General features: G+C 47.8%; 1 protein-coding gene across 4 annotated transcripts in view; it reads right to left on the minus strand.

Moving 5' to 3' along the window:
- Positions 1 to 26930, minus strand: part of DNMT3A (DNA methyltransferase 3 alpha) — a 2439715-nt gene that overhangs the window by 120652 nt on the left and 2292133 nt on the right. For all 4 annotated transcript variants that reach the window (XM_069605556.1, XM_069605557.1, XM_069605559.1 and 1 more), the window contains one exon: positions 23175 to 23260. In XM_069605556.1, coding sequence (XP_069461657.1) covers positions 23175 to 23260 — 86 coding nt within the window. The remainder of the gene's footprint in view (positions 1 to 23174; positions 23261 to 26930) is intronic.

Raw genomic sequence — 26930 nt, forward strand, 5'->3', positions numbered from 1 at the left:
CTACAGCCCTAAATGATCCAAAATAAGTGCACAACTGAGAGACAGTCAGAAGCGGTTTTCGAATTGGGGATTTGGAGGGAGGGGGTGTATCAAGGCTGCTTGCCTACTGGAGAAATGTCTGCAGCCACAGTAAAGACTTCTTGCCAAAATTCCTCAGTCCATTCCTGCTTTGGTAAATGAGATAAGCGCTGAAAACATGATGCCACAGCTTTCACATGCTCTAGTTATTCCTCCTCTGAATAATTTTAGAGTTCATGGAACCTCTGAATTTTAGAGGCTCTACTTTCCTTGGTGAGCGCTTGAACCTGGATGAATGGGGTTTTCGATGGAGACTTATATATATCGTTGTAAATAGGGCAGCGAACCATGGATCTGCATCACCCGGCAATGACTGAGTCGGCACTGCAAACATTGGCTGCGAAGAGTGTGGTGACAAAGCAATAAGAGAAGAAGGTGCGGTAAAGTGCAGTGCCAAGAAATTAACCCCGGGGGCCCGGGAGACCGCACGCCTGGACTTCCCCAGGAGCTGGAGGCTCCTCTGAGGCTTATGGGATGTGCAGCACTGGGGGTACTAGTTACCCTGGTGCCGCGCAATGTCACATGTTTAGACGCAGCTATGCATTTGTGGCCTGGAAAAGAGAAAACTGAAAAGCGCTTTGCCGGTCGCTACTTCCCAACATTACTGCGTTGCTGAGCTGCTTTGTTCCTTCGGACTCTGCTTTCCTTGCCCGCTCCCACCTTGTGTTCCATTTCCTTCTTGCCCCTGGTCCCTGCTCTACAAGTTTTGGTATCCTGACTTCAGATTTGTGTCTTGAACTGTTTTGGGTTAATTGGATGCCAATTGTGCTGTCATCCTCTGGATTGATCTGGCTTGGTGGCTTGTTTTTCCTCCTGGGTTTTCCTCCGATGTCTGCTGTGGTCACCTTGAGATTGCTTGGTTACACTGATCTGCACCTAGACCCCACTGTTGGATTTGCTTACAGATCACACTATGGATTTTGTTGTCGGCACAATCTTTGAACCCAGATTCTGCTGATGGACTAGACTTTTGGATTGCACTTGTTGCAAGCTGTTTTTCTTACTCTGCTCATTTTAGGTGTAACAACGCTGCTGCTATATCCTGCAAGTAATGTTTAAATGGGGTCTCACAGTAAAGGTAAAAGCACCTTGGTCATACGTATGTAATCTTGCGCTGTCTCTTTCTTGCAGCCAGGAGGAGAGCCTGGTGTTATTCCTCCCAACCTTTCACCCAAGTGCATTGTGCATAGAGTCAGGTTATTGGCTCATGCACTAAGGTCTTACCTTGCCAAGGGGCTTTAGTTCTTATTCTATCCGATCAGCAATTGGTCATAACAAGGACACTGAATCGTGGGTTTGTTTGAGCCTTCTTTTTTATTTTTTTAATCCAATGCCTTCCTCACACAGAGTGGCAGTGACTGGAGCCTTTACAGACTACAGGGTCTGTTGGAAGACCTTTCCCATGGCTTACCGAAAGCATCCCATTCTTCTGGTTTCGAGGCCAAGGTGGGCAACAGCGGGGGAGAGAGGGAGGGAAGAAGGGGTAGCACTAATCTTAAGAAGTTGTGGCACCTCCTCTTTAGATTCCAGCACTGCTTGCGGGAGGAAGAAGAGTATGTTAGTGTGATGACTCACTTCTCGATTCGGGGTGTCCTAGACAGGGAGATAGCAGCCACGATTGTGCTCTGTGTTGGCTTGGCAGAGCCCGGCTGACAGGCAGACTTGCAGGTGAGAGCCTTGCAGGGGCCTGTATGGGCTGGCGAGAAGTGAGGAGGAAGCAGACTGGCCCGAGGGGTAGCCCGGCTTGTGGACCAAGTGGGGAGTGCATCAGCTTCCCGAGACAAGCAAAGGAAGCTGGTCACAGGACACCAAGACAGAAAGGGGAAGACAGAACAAGCCGGCGGGTATAGAGTGAGCCTGCAGCTTCTGTGGCAGGAGAAGCGTGGCACCCCGAATGCCAATGGCAACACCAGATACTCTGAATAAAAATCTGACTGGGGTAAAAGAACAGCCTCCGAGCATGGTATACGCTGAAAGCAGAGACGGTGCCCGAGCGAGGTATATGTTCATAATCAGGTGAGACACAGTTCCAACCAGTAGAGTGGGAGGAAACAACTGTCCGACATCAAGAATGTGTACCACAGCGTCAATATTGGGGAGGCCCACAGAGAAGGGGATTCACCAGCTGGTGTCAGAGGTGAGAAGTAAAGAAGGACGGATACGTTGCAGGAAAGCCCTATTGTTCGCTTTTGAAACAGCTGAGAAACAACCAACAATACAGACTCAGCTTAGAAGTTGTGAAAGAAATCCATTGGATGAATCTCATCTCAAAAAAAGATAGTGGGAATTTAGAAGCAACAATTAAGGTGGATTCTACAATGCTCGTTTCCTCTGGAGGAGTGTGGACTCGAGCATAACACCTTTATGAGATGGACAAGATGGATGATAGTTTACAAGCATGATGGACAATTCAAATAGCCTATATGCAGGAGCTTTTCTTGAACTAGAGAGACCAGAGATTGGTCACTGCCCACATCAATAACATTTTCATACTCTACGGGGTCTTTGAGGATGGCCTGAAAACAGACCCAAGATCGTCAAGGAATTAAAAACTAACAACAAAAAAAAACGAATCGCCAGCATCATGTTCTATAGCAAAGAGGTCTTGCGTCCGGAGAGCTGACCAAGGAACCTTTGGTGTTAGATGTGGCTTACCAGTCTCATGACAGATGAGAGGGGGAGAAGCTCAGCCCTCAGACTATTTGCATCTACGCACCTACCCCTTTGGAAGGAGAGTCTGACTGGCCAGAGGTGGCCCAGAAGATAGGCCACTGTCTGCACCTGATTTAGCTGCACCCGTCTGCTGCTAGGCCACCTGGTGAGTTTGTCGTGCTTTGTGGAGTTCTCTGTCTCCTCTCCCCCGTCTTTCCAGTTCTCTACTCTCTCTCCCCCCATCCATGGTGCTTTCCATCTCACCTATTTACTCCAACACCTATCATACCTCCCTCTCGAAGCCTGGAAGAAAAAAGTTCAAAAAGGCTCTCCTGGTCTCCAATCTAGGCCTGCCCATCGCTGATGCCTACCTCAGTGCTTCTTCTAGGCAGACTGTTACTGACAGCCTCCTTGTCGCTCCCTCCCAGACCAGACGGACACCACATATGGTCTTGGTCCTCTCTACTTTTTCTTTGTCTCCCATTAAAGGAGGCACCAGATGGGAAGTACTTTTGGCTGGCTTCTCATCCTCTAGGTGCATCATTAATGTCCATCTCAATGGCACAGTCATGGTCCACAGCTCTCGGACCAACCTTCTCCTTTTTGATGGGCACCTTCTGTTTCTCATCAACTTAATTCCTTCTCCCAACACTCCTTGATTGGCCACTCCCCTTGCCCCTTCTCCCCCTCCGATTTGCCTACCACATCCCTGTACACCTCCTCGGATGACATTCAAAAGGTGGTAACCAGGTCCACCTAGCTAACCTTAACTATTGCTCTGCCGTCAAACATGCTTCTGATGTCCGTCTCCTTCTCGAAGACTTAGACCTCCACGTTCTCGCCCTCACTGAGGCGAGGTTCACTGCCAGCTCAGTAACTGCTTTTGACATACTCCTCCCTGAGGGCTACACGATCCTCTCTAAGCCCACACCTAACCGGACTGGAGGCGGAGTGGCCTTGATCTTCCCTGAATGGATCCCTGCTACTATCATTCCTATTCGGACCTACTCCTCCTTTGAATGCCTCGTCTGCAGACTTCGTGTCTCTCCAACCATCTTGTTGACTATTAGCACCATCTACAGGACCGCTGGCACAGTCTCCCTCTTCCTCTGAGTGGTCTGACTTCACTAATTCCCTTCTTGCCTCTACCTCCAAACATCTCCTCCTTTGTGACTTCAATATCCACCTTGGCTCTCCCAAGGTGGCCACTGAACTCTTCTGCAACCTCTGACATTCTTTTCCTCAACATACTTCCCTCTGGTCTGACACACTCTGTCGGACATACCTTGAATGCTCTCATCTCTTCTGACATTCCTATCTGCAACCCTCTCCCTACACCTCTCTCCTGGTCTGACCATTCCCTCCCGTCTTCTCATCTGGATCTCTTAGGTCCCCCTGCTAAGCCTCTGAGTGTTAGTTGCTGCTTTTTCTGCCACTTTCATTCTCCAGCCCACTCCTGCCACAGACTCCGACACTGATTCTGCCCTTGCTACTAACACCCTGGAAATCCTTGACCCTTGTTATGAGGATCTGGATGTAGCCAGCCTCCAAGCAAAACACCAGGTATGACTCTGACCTAGCCTCTCTGAAACATACCTGCAGAGTGGTTGAGAGGAAGTGGCGGGCAACAGACACATCCTCTGACAAATTGGTCTGTGCCTGCTCCAAAGGCAATACAGACTCTCCATCTGCTCTAAGAAGAGGGCTCATATCCAAATCTGCATCTCTGGGGGCACTAACAACTCTGGCTAACTGTTTAAAATCTGCAAGGAACTCACCAATCATTTTGCAGGCGCCACATCTCTCCTGCCATCTTTGACCCTCTGAACATCACTGGCCTCACACTTCTTGTCCAGGCCTCAGAACATTCTGTCCTCGCTCTCCTCTGCCCCCCCCACCCCTTCCACAGCTCTCATGCCTCCCTTGGCTCTCTTCTCACCTTTCTCGCCCACAGCACCGGATGAACTCTCTAGACAAGTCCTCTCTATGAAAGTCTTCTCCAAAACGGTGCTTCCCTGCTCCTCCAGAACTATCAATTACAATATTGCTCCCCTTGCGCCTTCCTTGGATGATTTCTGCAACCACTCCTTTGCCACTGGCTCCTTCCCTCTCCCCCGAAAGGCGCTCTCTTGTGCATCCCCTCCTAATAAAGCCCGTTTCTGAACCCTCCTGCCCTGCTAACTACTGCCCTATCTCCGTTACCCTTTCTTTCCTGGGAAAGCTCCCGGAGAAGCTGCCCATCTCCCAATTGGACCAAAACACTATCTGTTGGTTGTCTCCACGACCACCAGTCTGGCTTCAGAGCTGCCAGAAGCATGGACACTGCTCTACTGAACACCCATGAAGACTTGCTCTCAAATCTTGACTCCAACTCTCCATCTGTTCTTATCCTCCTGGATCATTCCTCTGCCTTCGACACGGTCATTCATGCCACCCTGACAAATCGACTGTGACACCCTTGGCATCACAGGCCTGGCACTCCACTGGTTGAGCTCCTTCCTCTCCGACCGACCTTCCCACGTTCAACTTGGTCCTTTTCTCTCCCCTATCTCACACTCCACCTTCAGCATCCCTCAAAGCTCCATCCTCTCACCGTGGCTTTTCAACATCTACCTTGCCCCTTTGGATACTTGATCTCTTCCTTCTCTCCTCACTTTGTGATATGTAGACACACAGCTTCAAGCTTCCATTCTCCTCCTCCTCCTCTCTCATCCCTGGCTACCTGACCACTATTCAGTTATGGTGTGCTACCAATGATCTCTGCCTTAATGCCAGTAAGTCTGAGATCCTTCTCATTGGGACCCCAGCTCCCACCTTCCGTCTCTCTGGCTGCCGTCTATGGGTCCCCTTGTCTCGCTCTCTTATGAGGCAAAACACCTTGGTGTCATCTTCGACTCCCTTTGACTCCTTCTTTACCCACATCAAGGACCTTGCCAAGAAGGCCCACTATCAGTTGCACCTCCTCAGAGGCATTCTCCCTTTCCTCACCTTCCGCCAGAAACTCTATGTCTCCAGAGCTCTGGTACCCTCTAGGCTTGACTAGTGCAACAGCCTCTTCCTCAATCTTCCTTCATCATCCCTTTACCCTGTTCAACCAGAATAGGATTGCAAGACTTATCTTTGGCCTCGAGCCCAGGGACTGTATCTTTCCAGCCGTAATTTATCTCCACTGGCTCCCGGTTGCTGCTACTAGGATCAAATTCAAGACCCTCTGCATCATCCAAAAGGCTTCTGGGACCCCGCTACATCCAACTCTCTCCCCAACTACCATCCTGCTCGAGCCATTCGGTCTGCTAGCTCTGTCTGCAAAACAGACGCTTCTCTAAGCAAAGTGTGGGGGGTAGATAGCTCTCTTCCGCAGGAGCCTACCTTTGGAATGTTCTCCCTGTCCCTCTCAGGCTTGAGCTGGATCTCCTTAAGTTCCGGAAGCTCCTCAAGACTCATTTTCTCCTCCTCCATCACTCACCCCCTCCCCTGCTAACACTTTCTTTTTGGCTCAGTGACTGGCTGCCTGGCTCCGTAGTACAGGGCTCCAGACACCCCCCTCCCCTTCCACCCCGCTCTTCCCTGCACAAATCATATTGGCCCTCACCTCTGCAATCCCTGGCACTTGCCCTCCCCTTAGCACTTGTATCTCGCCCCCTTCACCCCTTTACCTTCCCACCAGAGCACTTTACTTTTTGCGCATTCCCCTCAGAGCCCTCCTCTTCCTCGCACTTCTTGTTCTGCACTTGCATGATTTGAATGTCACATGGTGTAGTTGGACCGTTATTGTATCTTTCTCGCTTGTCCCCTCCCACCCTCTGTGTCTTGTGGCGCCTTGAAACACCATTTGTTTTATAGGCGCCTTACAAATAACCAATAAAATAAATACAAAAATAAATAATTCTCCAGTGAGCGCTGCAGACCCGAACTCAGAACAGTGCGGTGATGTCTTTGACCAAGTGGTGTGAGATTTTTCAGGTATGGTTCTTGAAGAGGCCGGAAAGCGCTCTGGCAGTGCCTTCCCTCCCAGCCCTCGCCATCATCATTGGTGCGGATCGACCTCCTCATTGTCATGAACTTTGCCAAGGCAAAAAAAAAAGACAACAGGAGTGCAGATGCGTCACCGATGGAGCAGTGGCCGTGACGCTTGATTTAGGTGAAGAAATTTTTTCAAAAGGGAGAAACACATTTTGAAGTGACTGACTACCAAAAAAGTTCCAGGAGTGGTGCTTTTTAAAAAAAAAGGAACGGAGGAAATGGCTTCTGTCCTGATGTCTTTTTTTGCCACTTGCAAACTTCTACGGCCCTTGACAGAGTCGGCCTCAGAACCACCAACCACATCCTACGTGGGGAGTGAAACGTTTACCTGAGCCGACTGCATCAGTATTAACTCCAAGGAATCTCCATCCATTAGAACCACACAGACGGATTGCAAACCAACAAGTTATCTAAAAGATATCCATCCAAATTTCCTCAGGGATACATCCACGGATCTTGTGTCACAGGATTAGGCCCAATTATCCAGCCACTGGGAAATAATGAAAAAAACTCTTGTCGCAGGCTCCCCCTACTTGGAAAACACTAGGACCCCCTTACTTGCCCTCGTCCCACGAGAAACACTGTTGCCATATGTAAGGAAGGCATGGTATCAACAGTAAGACAGTCAAAAGTGACCACAGTTCAAGGGTGTTTATTAAACTTCAAAAAGGGTTTGAAAAACGCCCATCTAATCCGAAATCTACAGATGGGTGCAAGCTACGACCATCTAATAATAACGCAGTCCTAGTGGTGTCTTGCCAAAATAAAAGGGTTTATACTAATAAATGTATTGCCCATCCACACCTCTAAATACAAATAGTGTGGGCAACAATGTTATGTAAAAGAAAGTAATGTTCAAGAAATTATATGTCAGGATGTTCAGAACGTTGGCCTCTGTTCCCCACGTTATCAGCGCGGGACAAGGCAGTACACTTGAGCTTAGCAGTCTCTGGCTTCTCTAGCACGAGGATACAGTTCACTCATTAGCATAAGGGCCTTCCGTGCCCAAGTCTCTTTGCCTATCAAAGTCTCTTCTTTCAGAGGGCCTGATGCAACACACCAATAATAAGTTCTTTTCCTCTTGAGATTTCATAGTACTCAATTTCTCAGGTGATTCACGTTTCTCGTCGGATCCCACTCAGCTGGGCTCAGATCCTCTTTACACAATGGCCTCAGGATCATGGGAGTTGTGGTTCACTTAACTTTTGGGGAATTTTGTTCTGATGAGGAACTTATAACTTTTGCATTTGTTTTCCTAATGTTATGCAAGAAAAACTAAAAAACAAAAAGTTAAAGTTGAACTTTTAAAATGCTGAATTGGCAGTATTAAAGAAAGAATAAGCATAATGCTCGCCTCCTTGTCTTTAATAGAATGAAGACTTTCCTGAGTTATTAGCGTGGGCAATCTTTATTCTTTGTCACTGTTTCAGTTGGATACCTTACAGAGACTTTTGAATGAGCACCTCACTCTGTGCCGGATCACTCTAAGGTATCGTATCTTGGCTTCAAAGTTCAATCACTCATCTGTTTAATTTTACTCGCGTTGATAATCACATACGCGTCATACAATGTTCGCTTCAGCGTTCACTATACAATGTTGCCACTTGCAGCCTTGGCTTCAACACAGATCGGTCTGGTATCAGTCTCCCCAACTCACTGGCTGCGCTGACTCCGCTGGCGCTGCTTTGTTGTAGGAGCCAAGGACAGTACCACTGCGGCAAGTGATTCTCCCCGCCTCGACTATCGACGCAGGAGAGCCATGGGTACCGCCGACACACAATGCAGGATTCTTCAGCCTCGTTTTCTATTCTCGAAGGATCATGAAAGTAACCGTTCCTCGTCGAAAAGGCCAATGGGTACTTCCCTCCTTGCAATCCCCTTCTAGTTGGCCGTCTTTCGCCTGGTATTAAACTGCCATCTTGGAACTGCTGCTTCCTCGTGTGCTTTGCCTCGCTCAGCGTGTGCTCTAGTTCTGCACCTTTTATCCGCGTGGGGAAGTGTAATGGAAGTCAGGTGTGTATAATGGTCAGTAATTGCCTGACCATTATATTGGGACAAGTCACGTATACGGCTCAGGTGTTCGTCCATTTTCTCTCATAGCGAGCTGTCCACGAGAAAGTGTTTGTGTTGGGAAGGGGGACATGGGTTTGAGTTCCTAATTATCCTACCTGGGAGGATGGGTCAAAGGTATTACAGGGAAGGGGATACTGCGTCTCACCATAGTGTCCCACTCCCACTCCCTGAAGACCTCTCACCCAGGTGATTCTGCCGCACTGGTCCACCCCCAGGACCTGGATCCAAAAGCGATGGCCGTGTCCTGGCCACCTGGAAGACAGATCCCCGGGGACCAGCGGTTGAGAAACCTTCTGGTTTCTCACACATAGAACACAACTTTGTTTACTTTCACTCTGCTGTCAACTCTCCCTTTCAACATTTCCCACATCACACTCATTTCTTCTCGTCGTCAACCTTAAGCCTGAATCCCACCCTGAAGTACAACTCTAAAGACAACAATGAAGCTCCACCTGTGTCTCTGGTGCAAAAAACCCCACACACTTCTGCTTCTTACTCCCTACAGAAAAATACCCCTCTTAGTTCTCTCTACGGCCCCAATACTTTAAGTTCCCTATGACTCTATTCTCATTCATTTAATTTCTCCACTGTCACCTAGAAAAGCTATGTTCTACCCTCTAGGCCATGCTGCCCACCTCTGCTCTTTTTCCTCTTCTTTCACTACCAATGACCAAGAAATAATTTTCATCCATCATCTTTTATTTCTCTAGAGGGAAGACAAGGCGAAGAAGGAAAGACTCAGGACTACTTGCGGGCCTGCTTGTTTCCAGAACAGCAAAAATCTGAGCATTAAAGCCTCTGCCACACTCTAAGGGTAGGGCAGATTCCACTGCTCGGTACTTCTGCAGCTTCCACGTTTCCAGGAGAATGCTGAGGAGCTGATCGGTAGAAGTGGAAACAAAGAGGGCCACGGGGAGCAAGGGGGATGTGTAAGGCAGGAGAAACCACTAAAAGTTCTAAAAGTGGTTAGCAAATAGGTGATGCAATTGCTACAGAAAAGCAAGAGGAGGAGGCTAAGGTAGCGGTGTTAGCATAAAATGAAGCAACCACCATATCTAACAAGAACACAGTAGAGGCACTCGAGGCCGATGTCTGTAACGTGCCTGAAACCTTTTGCTTGTACGCTGGCAAGAATGAGGCATCTGCCAAATTTCCTCTGCACCAGCTAACACACATTTTCACAGAGGAATCCTCCTGAGAATGCCGTAAACTATAGTGCCAGTATCTCGGCCAGCACTCCACCATCTGGATTATCTTGCTATGCTGCTGGGTTGTTCAGAAAATTCTGCTAGGCCTGCCTGTCTTTCATGGAAAGACTTTGCAGACTAGGGAAGTTCACCCTCCTCTTAGTCATTATCGATGTCTTGCCTCTCGTGGCCCTGAAGAGGCAAAAGGTATCCGCTAGGGGTTCTGGATATGGAGGGGTCAATGAGGCCTGTGGTGTCAAAGGCGCTGGTCCAGAGGGTGGCCAGGCATGGGAGGCGAAGGAGACTCAGTGCGGGGCTGAGGATCCTGCATCAGGACCTCTCTGCTCAGTCCCCTGAGGATGTTCAACATTTTGGGGAACTTCATTAACCCATTGAAACTGTCGAAGCATCTAGCATCCCAAGCGGCTTATGTAGCCTTGGCTGCAAAACGACTGGGGACGAGGTCCACGTGTACCACAAAGGCCTGCCTCTCCTGAAAAGACCAGGCTTGTTTGTCAGGGCGGAGCACTTTTGCAGATTTAGTAGTACGGAGTACCTGGGAAGGATCCTTTCGGATCGCTCACCCTTTGGTAACAAACATGGGGGGGGGGGATATAGCAGAGGTCATGACTGTATTCCTGGAGACTCTCAGCCTCGGCCCTGGAGGATGGGGCATTTAAAGAATCGCTGAAAGAAGAGGTGACAGCCTTCTTTGAGAACAACCAGGGTTCGGTGGAAAGGTGGGGAACCTTATGGGAAGCGTTTAAGGTTAGGGGGATTTGTATAGCTAAGTCAGTAGAGGGTCAGGAAAACTCTGCAAGAGAAGCTACGGAAATTGGAAGGGGAGAAAACTACCTTGGAACAGGGAATGGTGGTAGGGCAAGACAAGAGCATGGAATTAACTGTCACCTTGGCATCCCATCGGAGACACAGGATGCACTTTCAAAATTTGACGGGCGTCAAAGGGACATACGAATTCACAGGGAGGGAGATAAGGCAGGGCGTCTACTGGCCTGGCTGATCTGGCGGGAGCAGCCCTGCGACACCATAACTCAGATTAGGCGACACTCGGGGGGGGGGGGGGGGGAGGGAGGGGTTGGGAGGAGGTGGGGGGGGTTTGGGGGGGACTTAACCGCCACCCTTGTATACAAGCAAAGATTCAGACGAGGACGCACAGGAACTTGTAAATATGTCAGAATTGCCAGTCTTCACAGGGAATATCCATGAGAAGTTAGATGGACCAATCGAGGAATCTGAAATATTGAGGCATCGCGGGCAATGGGGAAGGGTAAATCTCTAGGGGGGGGGGTTCGGGGGAGGGGGGATGGACTCCCGGTGGAGTTCTACTGTAGGTTTGAGAAGCTATTGATTCCCGGACTTAAAGTCTATGACGAGGCCTTCAAGACAGGGATTCTCCCAGAATCAATGCAACAATAACAGTCCTCTTAAAGGAAAGCAAGGATCCTCTTGAATGCTCATCCTATCATCCGATTTCATTATTAAATGTTGATGCGAAAATTCTGGGAAAGGTATTGGCTACCAGATTGTCTGCGGTGGCCCCATGTCTGGTACATCCGGATTAGTGTGGGTTCGTAGGGGGGCAGAGCACCACAATGAATCTCCATCGGCTGCACCATGTGATGGACCAGGTTGCGGACTCTTGGGAGGACATAATGGTGGCCTCCTTCCATGCCATGAAAGCCTTCAATTCCTTGGAATGGGAATGGCTGTTTCGAGTGCTGGGAGCTTACGGGTTTGGGGACAACAGATGTCAGTGGTTGCGACTCCTATAAAATAAACCAATGGCTAGAGTAAAAACGAATAGCTCGGTGTCAAAGACATGGACGCCAAGTAGAGGGACCAGACAAGGGTGCCCGGTCTCCCCAATACTGTTTGCAATGCAGGTGGAATTATTGGCGAGGTACCTCAGGAAAGAAATGGGAGAAGCAGGCATTCTTGTGGGAGGGGTATGGCATGTGGTCTCTCTATACGCCGATGACCTGTTGATATATGTGGGGAACCCGCTAGACAACCTCCCAATCCTATTAGAGGTGCTGGGTAACTTGCAAACATTTTCAGGATAGTGCATCAACAATGAAAAGTCAGTGTTATTTCCGCTGGGGGGTCTCCATGGTCGGGACCTGACGACCCTCCCGGACTGGGGACTCAGTTGGGAGAGGGACTTGTTTCGGTATCTGGGCATCAGATATTTCACAATACAGAAGAGACATTTGTATATAATACAGGCAGAGAACTCTCAGGAATCGGGGACTCGGATCAATTCTGAAACAGGTTGCTGTTATCATTGATGGGCAGAGTAGCTTTGTGCAAAATGGTTATCCTTCCGAGGCTCCTTAACTATTTCACCAATATGCAATAAAAAAGGTCTTTCTCAAGATGCTAGACAAACGAGTGGGGGAACAATTATGGAACTCAGTGAGGAGGGTCTCACTAGCAGCGCTATGACGTTCACAACAAGAGGGGGGTCTCAATTTACCAAATTGCAAGCAATATTTTTTGGCAGCCCAGCTGCAGGCTTTGTTAATGTGGACGGATCCTGGGCAGGAAGTTCCTGATGGGGCTATTGGGGAGACATATTCAGACGAGGATGCACAGGAACTTCTAAATATGGCGCAATTGCCAGTCCTCATGGGGCATATCTGGGAGAAGTTAGATGGACCAGTCGAGGTATCCGAAATATACGATGCATTGCCGGCAATGGGGAAGGGTAAATCTCTGGGGGGAGGAGGGGAATGGACTCCCGGTGGAGTTCTACTAGAGGTTTGAGAAGCTATTGATTCCCAGACTTAGGAAAGTCTATGACGAGGCCTACCAATCTACCAACTCATTGAGGTGGAGTGGAATTACTGTGGGGACCGGTCTGGGGGAAGGGGACCATGAATATTTTCTACGTGGTGCAGGAGAACTAGAAGAAACTTTTGAGAAGTAAGCAGATATTGGGACTCTAGTGCACATTGACAGTGGAGCGCGGATCAGCGGCTCTGGTTGGCAGTACGGAGGATGGAGTTCTCGGGGTTGATGGAGAAGGGGTGTGCCTCGGTAGGGGCCTTTTTTGAAGAAGGTAAGGTGATGTCATTTGAGGAATGGAGGCAACGATATTGGATTCCTAGGGGGCAGTTCCTAGCCTATGGGACACTGGTTAAACGCCTAGCAAAACTGTGGGTGGACATCCCCGGAGGAACCAGCTACGAATCCATTAATGCAAGTGCTGCTGAAGCAAGGAGAAGGGAGAGCTATGCTTTCTCATATCTATAAATCAATAGAACTATTCCTATGGAGGAGTTGGCAGTGAAGGCCAATTGGGAAAGAGATGCAGGGGAACAGATCTCGGAGGCAGACTGGGGGAAGATGTGGGAGCAGATCCGGAAGACCTTGAGAAATGCTAGATTTCAATTGATACAATTTAAATGTCCTACATAAGGTATATGTAACACCCATGAAACTAAACACGATGGACACCCTGAGTGCCTACTGTTCGAGATGTGGGACTTGGCAGGCAGAGATTAGGCACATATTGTGGGGATGCTCGGTGATCAAGGACTACTGGCAAGCAATAGTAGCAAGAATCAATGGGCTACTGGGTTCCAGTTTTGGGTGTGCTTATAGGGATTATTACTAAGTGGGAAGTGCCACAAAACGCGGAGACAGCTGGCCCAATGTATGCTGTTACTGGCCAAAAGAGAGAGTGATTATAGCATGGAAGAAGCCCTAGGGGCCGTCCGTGAGGCAGTGGATGGAGGATATCACAAGGTGGGAGATGGCGGAATTAGATGTCCTGAAGAGGACCCGAGACCCGATGTTGGAAGACGGGGTGGAAGTGCATTGGAGTCAGCTTTTAAAGGAGCTGTACTCCTCAGTAGACTTGAAGCTCCTATGAAGGTGGGAGGGGATGTTTACTGAAGAGGGTAAATGGTTGATAGGAGGGAGGTGAGAGCCACGGGCGTAGTCAAGTAGGATGCATGGGAAGGTGAAGGAAACAGGACATGCTATCCGCAAATTTGTCACCCTGTTGTGCTATGCCTGTGTACCCCTGTAGTCACAGCAATGCTATGTGACTGTCAACTCCAAATTATGATTCTTTCCGGAACTTCACCTTGTAATTATATGCAGGCTGCTTGGCCTGGAGAAGGTGACGGAAATGATAAGGACGCATTGCTCCCTATGCTATATGTTGTAATTGCTCAGATCCATGCTATGCTAACTTTCTTCATGTTATAAAAATTTTTTAAAATTTCCTCGCCCCCTTCCTGGCGACCCTATTTAATGAAATTTTCGAGACAGGCAGGGCGCCCCCGTCCTTTGCACAGGCTCTCCTCACAGTCATACCAAAAGAAGGCAGAGACCCGGAACACTGCGGATCATACCGGCCCATTTTGCTCCTCAACATTGATGCCAAAATATATGCGCAAGTCATTGCAGCCTGATTAGAAACCCACCTGCCACGATTAACACACCCAGACCAAGATGGCTTTGTAATGGGGAGAGAGGGGGCCGACACAATGAGAAAGACACTCCATCTGATACATGAAGCACAGGGGATGCAAGGGAACCACTGAGCTACCAATCCTGGTACGAAGCTGGGCTTGAAAGAGCCAGACAACTATGGAAAAACAAGGCTTTTATAAATATACAAGAACTCGAAGAAGCACTCGCCATAGGCCCACTATCAGTGTTTCAATACCTAAAATTGAAAGGCGTCATGACACGAGAGGTATGGAAAGAGCATCTGCAGAGGGACCTCTGCCTGCCTCTACTCTCCGCCTTCTGCAACTAATCCAGAACAGGACTGCAAGACTTGTCCTTGGCCTCAAGCCCTGGGATCGTATCTCTCCAGCTCTGAAATCTCTCCACTGGCTCCCAGTGGATGCAAGGATTAAATTCAAAACCCTCTGCAGTGTCCACAAGGCTTTCTGGGGCCTGGGTCCAAAATACCTTCAGCTATCCCTCCGCTAAACCCTCCACTCTCGAGCTCTTCGCTCCTCTACCACCAACTTCCTCAGGGTCAGTCGTTTTTCAATGAAACAAGCTGGGGGTAGATCTCTGTCTTCGGCTGGGGCCTCTCTCTGGAATAGCCTCCCTGCCACTTTAAAACTTGGGGAGAACCATCTTCGGTTCCGGAAGCACCTCAGGACCTTCCTCTTTTCTTCTGCCTTCGCTCCCCCTCCCCCCTGCTGATCTGTTCTCTCTTGTCACTGTGCACCGGGCCACCCTCTGTCCTTCAGGCCCAGGTACCTGCTCACCCCGCCACCCTCCCGCACTGCCTCCGGGCCACCCCTTGCAATGGGGTCTGTATCTGTACCCATACAGCCCCCCCCTTTTCTTCCTGCACTTATCAGACCTACCCGGCCTTCTGCCTTAAACCTAGCACTTGCAAATTGCTGGCTGCATTACCACTGTTGGTTGCCTTTATTATTTATTATTGTTATTTATCTGTTTCTCCTCTGCTTCGGACTTTCCACTTCTCCCTCCTTCCATGCACTTTTCCACTCCCCCTCTCCCATGCACTTGCGCGTTCTCAATGTCACTGGGCCTAGTAAGATTGCCGTTTTGTTCTCCCCTGTTCCCCTCCCTTGCCTTGTCGCGCTCTGAAACACTTGTGTACGAGCGCCTTGGAAATAAAATATCAATCAATCAAAACCTCACCCCCTTTGAGAAAATTCTTGACACCGGCACAGGCTTCAAAGGCCTAATAAGTGCAATGTACATTGCACTAATAGAGGTTCATACAACCCCCTCGGTCACACTAAAGAATAGGTGGGAAGTAGATCTGGGAGGACACCTCTCACAAGAGTTGTGGTCGCGAATATGTAGACAAACAGCGAAATCATCGGTATCCTGCCAGTACAAACTACACACGCTCAAATTACTGTACAGATGGCAATATGACCCGCTCAGACTCGCCAAAATGAATCAGTACGCGAGTCCGTATTGCTGGAGGGGCTGTGGGCAGAAGGCAGATTATTGGCATATGTGGTGGGGATGCAATGCGGTGCAAGCATACTGGGACGAAATCCTTAGTTGGATCAAAGAATTAGATGGAAGAGGAGAGAGAAAAACACCCTTTACAGATTTTATTTGGTCTAATTGAAACTGAAGAGACAATCCTTAAAGTCCCTAAAATAGTCCTGGGATTATTGATGGCCGCAAGGGCCTGCCTCACGACGGCCTGGAAAACGTCAACCCTCCCCACCAAGGCTGAGTAGATAAGTGAAGTGTTGCTCGAAATATTTTTAGAATGGATAGTCTGACTGCCGCCCTTCACAGAGATCGCACTTCTGTTGAAAATGAATGGTCTGAATTCTGTGTCAAATATATCATATGAAAGAATGTGTGCACAATATGCCAAAACGACTAGAAATATGCAAATAACCAGCCGACTGTGCCTGTAAAGAGTCATATGCTTTTATATAAGTGCCCCTGTTTATTGTTGATGCTAGGGTTCCACTAAAGACTTCACCGCGAAGCAATAGAACTATTTCTGCTTCACTAACGGACATATGTGATGGGGAGAGGGGACAGAAAATTAGAGTTCAACTTGGTTAGTAATATTGTTGAAGTAAGTTAAGTATGTACATTATAACCTATACTATGTTACATAGGCAAAGTCGTCTCATTCTTCATATCATGTTTAATAAGTAATGTTTGTATTACATGGATGAAGCTTCCATCTGTAAAACCAATAAAACAAACTTCAAAACAAAAAAAATGTTTTAATAAAAAGATTTACAACAAATAATAATAAAAAACTAAAGTGCAAAAAGACCCAAAAATATTTTGTAATTCGACCAACAAAAACTCGGTCTTTTCCACTTCAATGTTTTATTTTTAAGGATTTTCATGTTGATCCTTGTATTTATTCCTCCTTAGAGTACAGATGTTTTAGTGGAATGTGGTCCATCTGTAATCATGGATGGCTTACTGGAGCACTGACTTCCGTTGTGCTTGATCAAACCTCATCCAATCGCATATTCCCACATGTCCTCTAGCAACACGCATGGTCAAGCACCATATAAGCTACTCCAGGTTTGCAACAATGTTCATGCTGCAAATCAGTCCTTTCGCCCTGCCGGCCCAGCCGGCTACAACCTCTCCATGCTTATGGGATGCTCACTTCTAAATTCTAGGCAGCAAAAGCTGTCTGCAGTGACTAAGATGAGGCAGATTCTCTGTTGACACTTTTCAGTGCCTGGGTTGCAGCTCGAATTAAGGGCGACAGCCCAGGCATATTCAAAGATGAGGGCATAGGAGGAATTGCCGGATTGCCCTCCCTTCCCAGCACACCAATACCTCCACCTCCTCAGGTAAAAATTGCTCAATGAGATCCCTGAGAAACAGCACCAACAGCGCGAGAGAGAAGATGCAGGTCTCTGTGTCACAACGGATACGGTCTCAGGTCACCCAAGGTGGGTGAATGAATGAATGAATGAATGAATTAATGAGGCATCAGCGCCATTGCTTTATCAGGGACCGGCCCTTAGGAATACAGGAGCAGGTTTGGGGGGAATTTGACCTGTCCGGGAGCAGCAGTTTCCCATTCTACTGGCCTGGAGGAGGAATAGGGAAGGAAGGCTTCTCACTTACTAATATTTTGTGTGGCGCAGACTAATCAGAGTCCAAAAGATGGTGAAATCTTCAATGTTTCTTCTTTGAAGATGAGTGAGTCTGAGAAGTAGAAGGCTCACTATGTGAGTGGCGATGGCTCTTCCTTTCTCTACTCCTCACTATTACACCGAGCCCCCCCACCCCGTCCACCCCATAACTACCGTTCCACCTCTAGCTTTAAGTTCAGAGGAGCACTCTGGCGTGCCAAACACCTCTCGCCCCTAACCCCCACACCTTAAACCAACCGAACACATCATCATCCACCCCACCAGCATCTATTGAGAACAACCCCACACTCCCTGACCCTACACCCCACCCAATCTCAAACTTACAAGCCAGGGGAGCTCTATGGCGCACCAGAGTGTTGCTTAACACTCAAGCCCCCCACCACCACCATCACACCAACCTTGTGCCCTCTGAAGAACTACTCACCCCCCACCCTGCCTCCCATGCTGCCCTCTTCCCCCTCAACAACTTCTTGACCCCCGCCAACTGCCCCCCCACATACTCTTTCCCTTCCCTGAAAGTAGCCAGTCTCGTCCTTTCCAGAACAGTCGCCTCACCCTCCCTCCCTGTGATCCCCCTCCCCTCTCTCATTCTCCTCTGACACCAAAGCCCACAAAACACCAGAAGAGTAACCAACCCTCTCCCTCGACGCTCCACTCCTCACCACTTCTTTATCCATCCCCGACCTTCAGATCCTCCCCTCTCCCCCCTCCACACGCTTGCTCTCGACCTCTCACCCAGTACACCTAAACCCCTAGAGTCCTCCAAACCCTGACCACAAACAACTCACCTAGACCCCCTTACCACTAGTGCTCCAACGACCACTCTGTCCCCCCCCTTATCCCCATCATCTAGCCTCTCACATCCTTACCACCACCCGCCCACTCTTCCCGCCTCCCATCGACCTAACCCTCTCATCCGTCTCTCAAAGTGCACATGCAACTAGACCCCCACTATCCCCTCTCAATCAGTCGCGAGTACCCGGACTGTTCCAACCACGTCCCCCATCTCACCGATTGCCCCTGCCCACCGAGCACTCCCAGCGATGAGCGGCTTCAAAACCACCTCCCCTCATGAAGTCACGTGCATCCTTTTCAATGCGCACTCGGTAGCAAGAAATAGGCACAGCATCTATGACCTCCTATCTTCTGACAATCCTGACCTCATCTTAAATGCCGTAACCTGGCTCTCAGACGATTTTGCATGTATCGCCCGCAAGGACTTCCCCCCACGGCTACTCACTTATCACCCACAACAAACCAACCGGAGGTGGCGGAGTGGCAATCCTTCACAAACCTCATTTCTCCGTATCACTTGTCTGAACCCAGACTTGCAACGCCTCCTGTGACTCCCTTCTAATAAAACTCTTGCTACCACCAACACTCACCAACAGGTTCCTACTCATCTAAAGACCCCCCTGGATACAACAGACTTTTTGCCAACAATCTCTGACTCAATAGCTACCATTCAGGTAAATCACCCAACCCTTACACTATTGGGAGACTTCAGTAGTTGGTTCGATATCCCCAACAACCCTGTGACCCAACCTCTGGTCGACAGTCTTGATGCACTCAACCTCTCGACATACCACTGGTCCAACTCATTCAGTTGGGCACACCTTTGATGCAATCTTCTATGACCATCTCTTTGTATCCAGTCCCAAACCGCTTATCTGGTTTGACAACTCTGCCATCCCCTTCTCTATCCACACTCCTGCCCCTCCTCCCACAGCTCCCCACATCCCCACTTTTGACCACAAATGCTGGAACAAAGTCAAGGTAGTCCCTGACCTAGCCAAAGCTCTACTACTCTGTCCCCCAGCAACGCTGTCCTGTGGTAGACCCTTAACCATTGAATCCTTCGACTCCTGGCTTAATAGTTCACTAATTCCCCTCACTCCCTCACATCCCACATCGTCACGCATAGGACCGTTCCACAAATGGTTCACACCCCACTTGAAGACACTCAACAAACAAAGCAACACTCTGCAGCGCAAATGGCGAGCATCTAAAACCGTTCTCATCAGATCCATGTTCGCTTGCCACCACGGTAATTACAAATCCGAGATCTGTAAGGCCAAAAAAGTCTATTACGATAAACGAATTCTGAACTGTGGCCACAACAGCAAGGAACTCTGCAAGATCATCTCCAAAAATTCATGAATCCTACTTGCACCTTTGCCCAAACCACTCCCTTACAAACACTCTGACTTCCTCTCGCTACATTTCTACAACTCTGCACTTGACAGGGCGGCAACCCTCAACACCAAACTCTCCACCCTCTCCCACTGCACTCCATCCACTCCTCCTGATCCCGCTGCCCAGACGCCCTATATGCCAACCTTCAACTCTTTTCAACCCATCTCGAGAGAGGAGTTCCTAGATCTACTATCTAGCAGCAAACCCTCTGGCCCGCCCCTCGACCCCTGCCCTGCCTCCCTTCTGAAAGTAATATTCTCCTCTACCTGTGCAGGAGAACATGCAAGATCAATACTCAATGACTCCCTCACCTCTTGCACCTTTCTGGAAGCCTTTAAAACTGTGCATGTAAAACCACCTCTAAAAAAAGGCATCCCTCGACCCCCTTGACCCTAAGAATTACAGACCAATCTCCAACACCGGATTTCTTGCGGAAATCATTGACCGGACAGCATACTTGAGCTAAACGGCTTTGTAGAATCCAACAAACTCCTCGACTCCGCACAATCTGGTTTCAGACCGCTCCATGTAACAGAAACCACTCTGATCTCCATCTGGGATGATCTCAAGGTTGCGGCCGACTGAGGGTTGCGCAGAGCTGATTCTCCTTGATCCGTCAGCAGCCTTTGACAGTTAACCATGCAATCCTCCTTGATCGCTTACACGCCCTAGGAATCCGTGGCTTGGCACTCAAATGGATTGCCTTTTTCCTCAGCAACAGGAAACAAATCTTCCTTCTTACACCAGTTGTCTCTACTGCTCGTGCTGTAATAACTGGAGGACCCCAAGGCATGTGCCTCTCTGATCTCCTTTTAACCTTTATCTTACCACTCTACCAGGAATCATCCGCGCGCACAACCTCACCTGCTCCAACTACGCCGATGATACTCAAATCATCCGAAGAATTCCAAAATCCACCCCAACCATGAAGCGTGTCTCAGTGATATTGACCGATGGATGACATGTAACCACCTCCTCTTGGACCCCGATAAAAATTAAATCATTGTGTGCGGCAATACTGCCCTTCTCCCGCAACCGCTCCCTTAGCCCCCCCAAATCCCTTTCCAAAATAGTCAAAAACCTTGGATGCACTATGGACTCGGGCCGAACCCTTGCCTGTCAGATAAATAATGTATCGAAATCCTGTCACTACCACCTCAAACTCAGACGCATTTTCCCGTACGTCACCTATCCCAACAGACTCTTCGCTGTTATGTCAATAGTTACCTCGAGACTGGACTATGCCATCTCCTTATAACTGGAAGTACCAGCATACCAACTTAAACTACAAAGAGCCCAAAACGCTTCTGCCAAACTCCTTCTCGCCCTTGGACACAGACCACATCTCCCCTGCTCTCTGCACCCTCCACTGGCTCACTGTTGGACGCAGGGCCACCTTCAAAACCCTATGCATTACCCACCGAGCAGTGCACAAGACCGGCCCAACGTACCAACAAGACAAGATAAAACCATACCTCCCACTGCGCACCCTAAGATCAAGCACTGCCCACTTACTAGTAATTCCATCCTCCAATTCTACTAGGATTGGTGGTTCCGCCTTCTCAATCTTAGCTCCAAATCTGTGGAACTCACCCCCCCCTCAAATTTGACATACCTAAGAATACATGACCTTTCTGCAAAGCTCTAAAAACCTGGCTCTTTACGTAATGCTGATTAAGAACCCCCAAGGCTGCGACGACCTACAACCCACAGACAAATGTGCAATAAAAGTCAGAGAAGTGAAATTAGACTAATAAGTCACTGATAAAGCCCGCCGCAACCGCAAGACGTATAATGGAACCCTGAACTTTGGGCTAGTAAGACTAAATCATCCATCCCAGACACTCGCCTCTCCCATCACTATGCTCACTCTCTTACACCATCATACATTAGAATGCAGCTACACCCCGCTATCAATTTCGGCCTAGCTTCCCACATACTAACAACACCCCACGAACACCTCAACATCCTGCTAGAATGCAGCTATTTGCCACGATAAATCGTCCTAGCTGCACACACCAGCATCCTACACAGGCCTAACGCAGCCAGAATCCAGTCACAGAGACCAACCTCCTGACTAAACAAATTCAACTGATCTCAATACCACCACACCTATTGCTAATATGCAGTTACCATCAACCAATCACACGAGCTGCACACATAATGAGTGTACCCAAGCACCCTATGATACCCTACTCTCTCTACTGACCTGGACTACGGTCCCCGAGGTCGTTCAACTGACAAGCGCTTTGAGGTCATACCAATGATATATAGAGCGCTATATAAATGTCAAATAACATAACATGTGAATGATGCTCCAACACACGTTCTTGGAATATGTGGAACAGATTTCTCAGGCGTCAACACCTTGCTGGAAGCAACCAAATAGTATGACAGTCCATTCACAAACCTCTTTCGGGCGCATCAATTGACAGGATCCATAATCCTCTATTCAATGGTCTTTTCCAAGGTAGAAAAGACACAAGTTGTGCGGATCGATCACAGACAGAGCAGTCACAAACGGGCTTTAATGCCCAATTTGGGTGTACTGAAGAAACGTTTACTAAATCATCAAAGGACAGGTACTACAGAAAACATGTTCCTGTGTATGACTGATGAAATAAAGGAACTAAGGAAGATGGCGCGGGAGGTTCCAAGTATTGGTATGGGTGATGTCACCTGCGGCTGTCGACGCTTTGATGATACCAGCCTCCTAGCTGCACTGCGTCGTGTGGTGGCTGTTGGAAAACCCTCTGGAGCAGATCTGAATCAGATTTCAGAAGATTAGACTCGGAAGGAGGAATGCCTCCATTAGAAGGAATTTCCTGAAACTTAAAGTACGTGTGAAGAGTAACGGGCAGTTCAGCTCAAAGGCATCCTGTTCCGAGAAGCAGAGGAGGATAGGGTGAGAGAAGTCAACTAACACAGGTGGTAGGCTACTAGAGAAGGACTAGTTGTGCATGTGTGCCGACTTTCATATGAGATTGCTAATGCTCGGCTAAGAGGTACTCCAATCTGGACACTCAGGATGCCAATGTCCCATGTAGTGTGTGCATAGAGATGTGGGAGAATCGTACAGAGAGAAGGCAAATGAAATAGCATGCCAAATACATTGTCACCATGAAGGAAATATGTCATATGAGAGCAAATATGAAAACCTCTATGCATACAATGGGCTACGTACAAGCAATGAGTTGGCTGGGCGATGGCAACATGTATTTTGAATGTGCAGGAAGAAGAATAAGATATATGACATTCTCTGGCCCGAAAGTATACTCTGGTCAGCAATACACACATGCTAGTAATGCCCCACAGACTGTTTTCTCTCACCAACCTGTTCATACCGGGAAGGTTACCCCAGAAATAGCGGGCCCTGTGTGCTGCCGACACCTCTTTGGCATCAATCATCACTGGATTGGACTGAAAAGCAAGAAAATAGGCCATTAGGTCAATATTCTTCATTACATAATGGATATGTCGAGCAAAACCCCCTCCCCTGCATAAAAACAAAAAGAAAAAGCATAGAAAATGAGCCACATTGTAATGTAGTAAAACATAAAAAGGCAGGCACATGCCATCTTGCATGTGCCATCCCTGGGTCAGTCGCTGATCTATATTTTTTAGTAAATTCATCCTTTTTGTGCTAAAACATACACTGTTGAGTCCATTAACATCTCCTGCATGTCTCTTTACCGCCTCTGTCTGAGCCACTTGCAGAAGTAGCCATTTTAAACCTCTTAAACCTTAAGTAGGCCCCTGGATGAAACCTGCAAGGACAAGTATTTTGCCAGTCCGTGAAGCACTTCCAGGTGATTATTCTCACCAGGATTACAACAGTCAAACATACTGTCTGAATTAGGAAATCGTTTCTGCCACTACTTGCTTCAGGGCCCTAGAAACCCCATGAAAAGGATAGTTGACTCCGTGAAAAAAGAGAGGACATTCAACTCTCAAATCAGAATTGAAAGAGTGGGCAGAGTGTGGACTCTGGGAACTGGATGTGTTGAGACTCGTGTTGGGAAATATTTCCTTAGATATGGTTTTCAGGGCCCAGAAACATTCACTTCACTTGGTTCACATGGTTTCCTTCAAGTATACCAGGCTATTTAAGGGGTAGACTAGGAGAGCCCCCGGGCCTAACTCTCAGGAGGCGCAAAGAGTGGCAGACCCTTAGTCTGTCACTCAGTAAGCACAGATATATATATATATATATATATATACACACACACAATAAAAGACTGTCCACAAAACAATCTTTATATAGATAAGGCAGATGGAAAATCGCTACATTTAAAAGGAAAGAGAAACTTGTAAGATCAAACTGTACAGAAAGCATTCATGGTTTTAAGCCTCTAAATGTTCTTTGACTTCTGGAAAGTCTTGTTCCTAGGATGGAGAGAATTTAAAAAGTTATGTAAAGTTTTTAAGTCTTTTAAAAAAGGAGAAGAGAGGGCAGTCCAAAGAAAGTCAGTGGGGTGACCACTTGTGGAAAGGCATTGTTGGTTCTGGACCAAAGGGTGGCAGACCCTTTTGTCTGATGAGGGGCCCCCCCAAATAGGTATCACAACCAATTAGAGGCCCTGCATCAACACCAGAGGAAAGAAAGGTGAATCTCACGAGTCCAGGAGCCATTCCCAGGGCAGACCCATTGCACAATTTATGCAAGTGTGTAGATGTAAGGTTGTGAGAGACCCCCAAATGCTTCCGTGAAGTTCACCAGTGCAGAAGAAACCAACAGACCCCTGTGAAGTATTACTGAAGATTCTCTGCTAACTCAACCACGGGTCGAAGCCAGCAGCACAGGATGATGGTGTCAAGCCTTCAGAGTTGCAGTTGGCACTCACAGAAAACAGTGTTGGATTGTTAGGGTAGTGTTGAAATCAAAATGGTTCTTCAATAGAACCTATGTCAAATAATACACCTTTCTGCTATTGAACGTAAATTTAAGTATTGGGAGGATACTGGGAGTTATCCAGATACGGATCAAACAAACATTCTTATTCTCAATCCCAGACAATAGCGCACATGCTGTATCTCTGGCATGCGCATGATTGCAGGATCTACACATTCAAATAGAACCTATGGAGTAATTGTATTATAAGACTTTATCCCAGATATTTCTATTTCTCTCAGACTTCGAGAAACGTAGTATGCACTCCTTAAAAGAATCTATTGCACTCTTGTTAAGATGGATTTCAAAGGCCAACCTATAATGGTGAAAATGGAAGACAAAGAGGGTAACAAAACCCAATCAATGTGAGGTAAAAGAGCGGCAAGGATTAGTCTCAGAAAGGGTGTCAGAGTGGTCTAGGGCTACAAGTCCACACAGAGCAGCACTAGTAATTCCAGTGAAACAGTAGTATATCAAAATACAATTATTTTTAGGCCTCTAGTTTGCACAATAAGCAGATAAAAATACCAGGGAAGTATTATCATACAAAACCCTTATAAAAACGATATATACATTCACCCTTAAGGGAGCCAGATTAGCATTTGAAACAATGACCAGTGCAACACAGGTAAGTAGCTCAGATTCATAAAGATACAAGGGACTCTTATCAACACAAAACAGAATCCCTCAATCTTATAAAGACAAACAAGAAGATGGTTTGGGCCTTTGTGCCTGAACGTCACAAGTTCCAAAGGAAATACTTCTTCAGGTAAGTTTATATAGAGAGTTGCAGTGCCAGAAGCTATTATTAATGAAGAGTCACACAGTTAGATAAACGTTAACCTAAAGTTCAGATTAGGACTCAACTCAATCTAACACTAGGAAAGTCCTAGGGAGGTATGCTTAAGCCAGGTTCCACCACCAAAGGTAAGCAGGAGTGAATTTAACCCTATGGAGGGCGGGAAGGGGGCAGAAGGACAAATTACTTACTGTAATGTTCATTCTATGGATTCTTCTCCCGTAGATTCCTCATCTGATAGATACCATCATCCAGCTCTGCTGCTTCAGAAAAATGTTCGACGGGGTGTAGGGGACCTTGACTCGGCCGTCTATCATCGATCAGTCTTGCTCAGAGATCGATAGTCGGCTCTGGACATGACATTAGGCGTTGTATATATACTCTGTCACTACGCCCCAAACCTCAGTTTCTCCCTTTTTTCTAGAGCCGGCAACGCTGCATAGGAAAACAGAGAGGGGAGAATAATGGGCCAAATAGCTCATAGGAGGTTAAACAACAATAAACTTCCTAAAGAAGAATAAAGCTTGTTAAAAGCACCACAACCCGTAGCATCAGAAAATATTTTTTTTTCTTTTAAAGCAAACATGCGGCAAGAAAGACAGACAATGGTCAACCCAAGAGGAGATGCACACCAACCGTCAACTTTCTGAGCGGAGATGGACGGGAGGGGTGAGAGGGGGCAGGAGGAATCTGCGGGAGAGGAATCCATAGAAAGAACATTGTGGTAAGTAATTTCACTTTCAATGGATTGCCATTCTCCCGCGATTCCTCATCTGATAGACTCCCAAAGCATTAGGTTAAAGGAGGCAGGCAGAAAGTTATACTAGCAGAATTTGCAGCACTGCCCTGCCAAAACACGCATCAGCTACATCTAGACTGTAGTGTCTAGTGACAGTATGAAGTGAGGACTATGTTGCCACTAGACAAATATCCCTAGCCGGGACCCCCCCTTTGTAGGGCAGTTGATGCAGAGACCCCTCTAGTTGAGTGTGCCCTGATGCCAGGCGGCAGCTCCCTGCCTGCAGACTGGTAACACTCCGCTATGCAGAAAATTATCCAGCAGGATAATGCTTGTTTTGTTGCTGCCAAACCTTTACGGGCTAAAGAGAAGGTTACGAAGAGTTGGTCAGTTTTCTGGAATTCAGACATCCTTGTGACGTAGAAACTTAGGGCCCTTTTGGGATCCAATCGATGGAAACGCTCCTCTTCTTTAGAAGGGTGCAAAGGCGGGTAGAAGACTGCAAGGTCTATGAACTCTGACAGATTGAACTCAGACACCACTTTTGGAAGAAAACCAGGTCTTACTTTGAGTGAGACTTTCTCCTGAAAAAAACGCAGAAAAGGCGGCTTGCAGCATAAGACTTGCAATTCACTCACCTGCCTAGCGCTTGTTATCGCCA

Source organism: Ambystoma mexicanum, chromosome 4p (genome assembly GCF_040938575.1).
Source record: "Ambystoma mexicanum isolate Mex_15411 chromosome 4p, UKY_AmexF1_1, whole genome shotgun sequence".
Taxonomy (NCBI): domain Eukaryota; kingdom Metazoa; phylum Chordata; class Amphibia; order Caudata; family Ambystomatidae; genus Ambystoma; species Ambystoma mexicanum.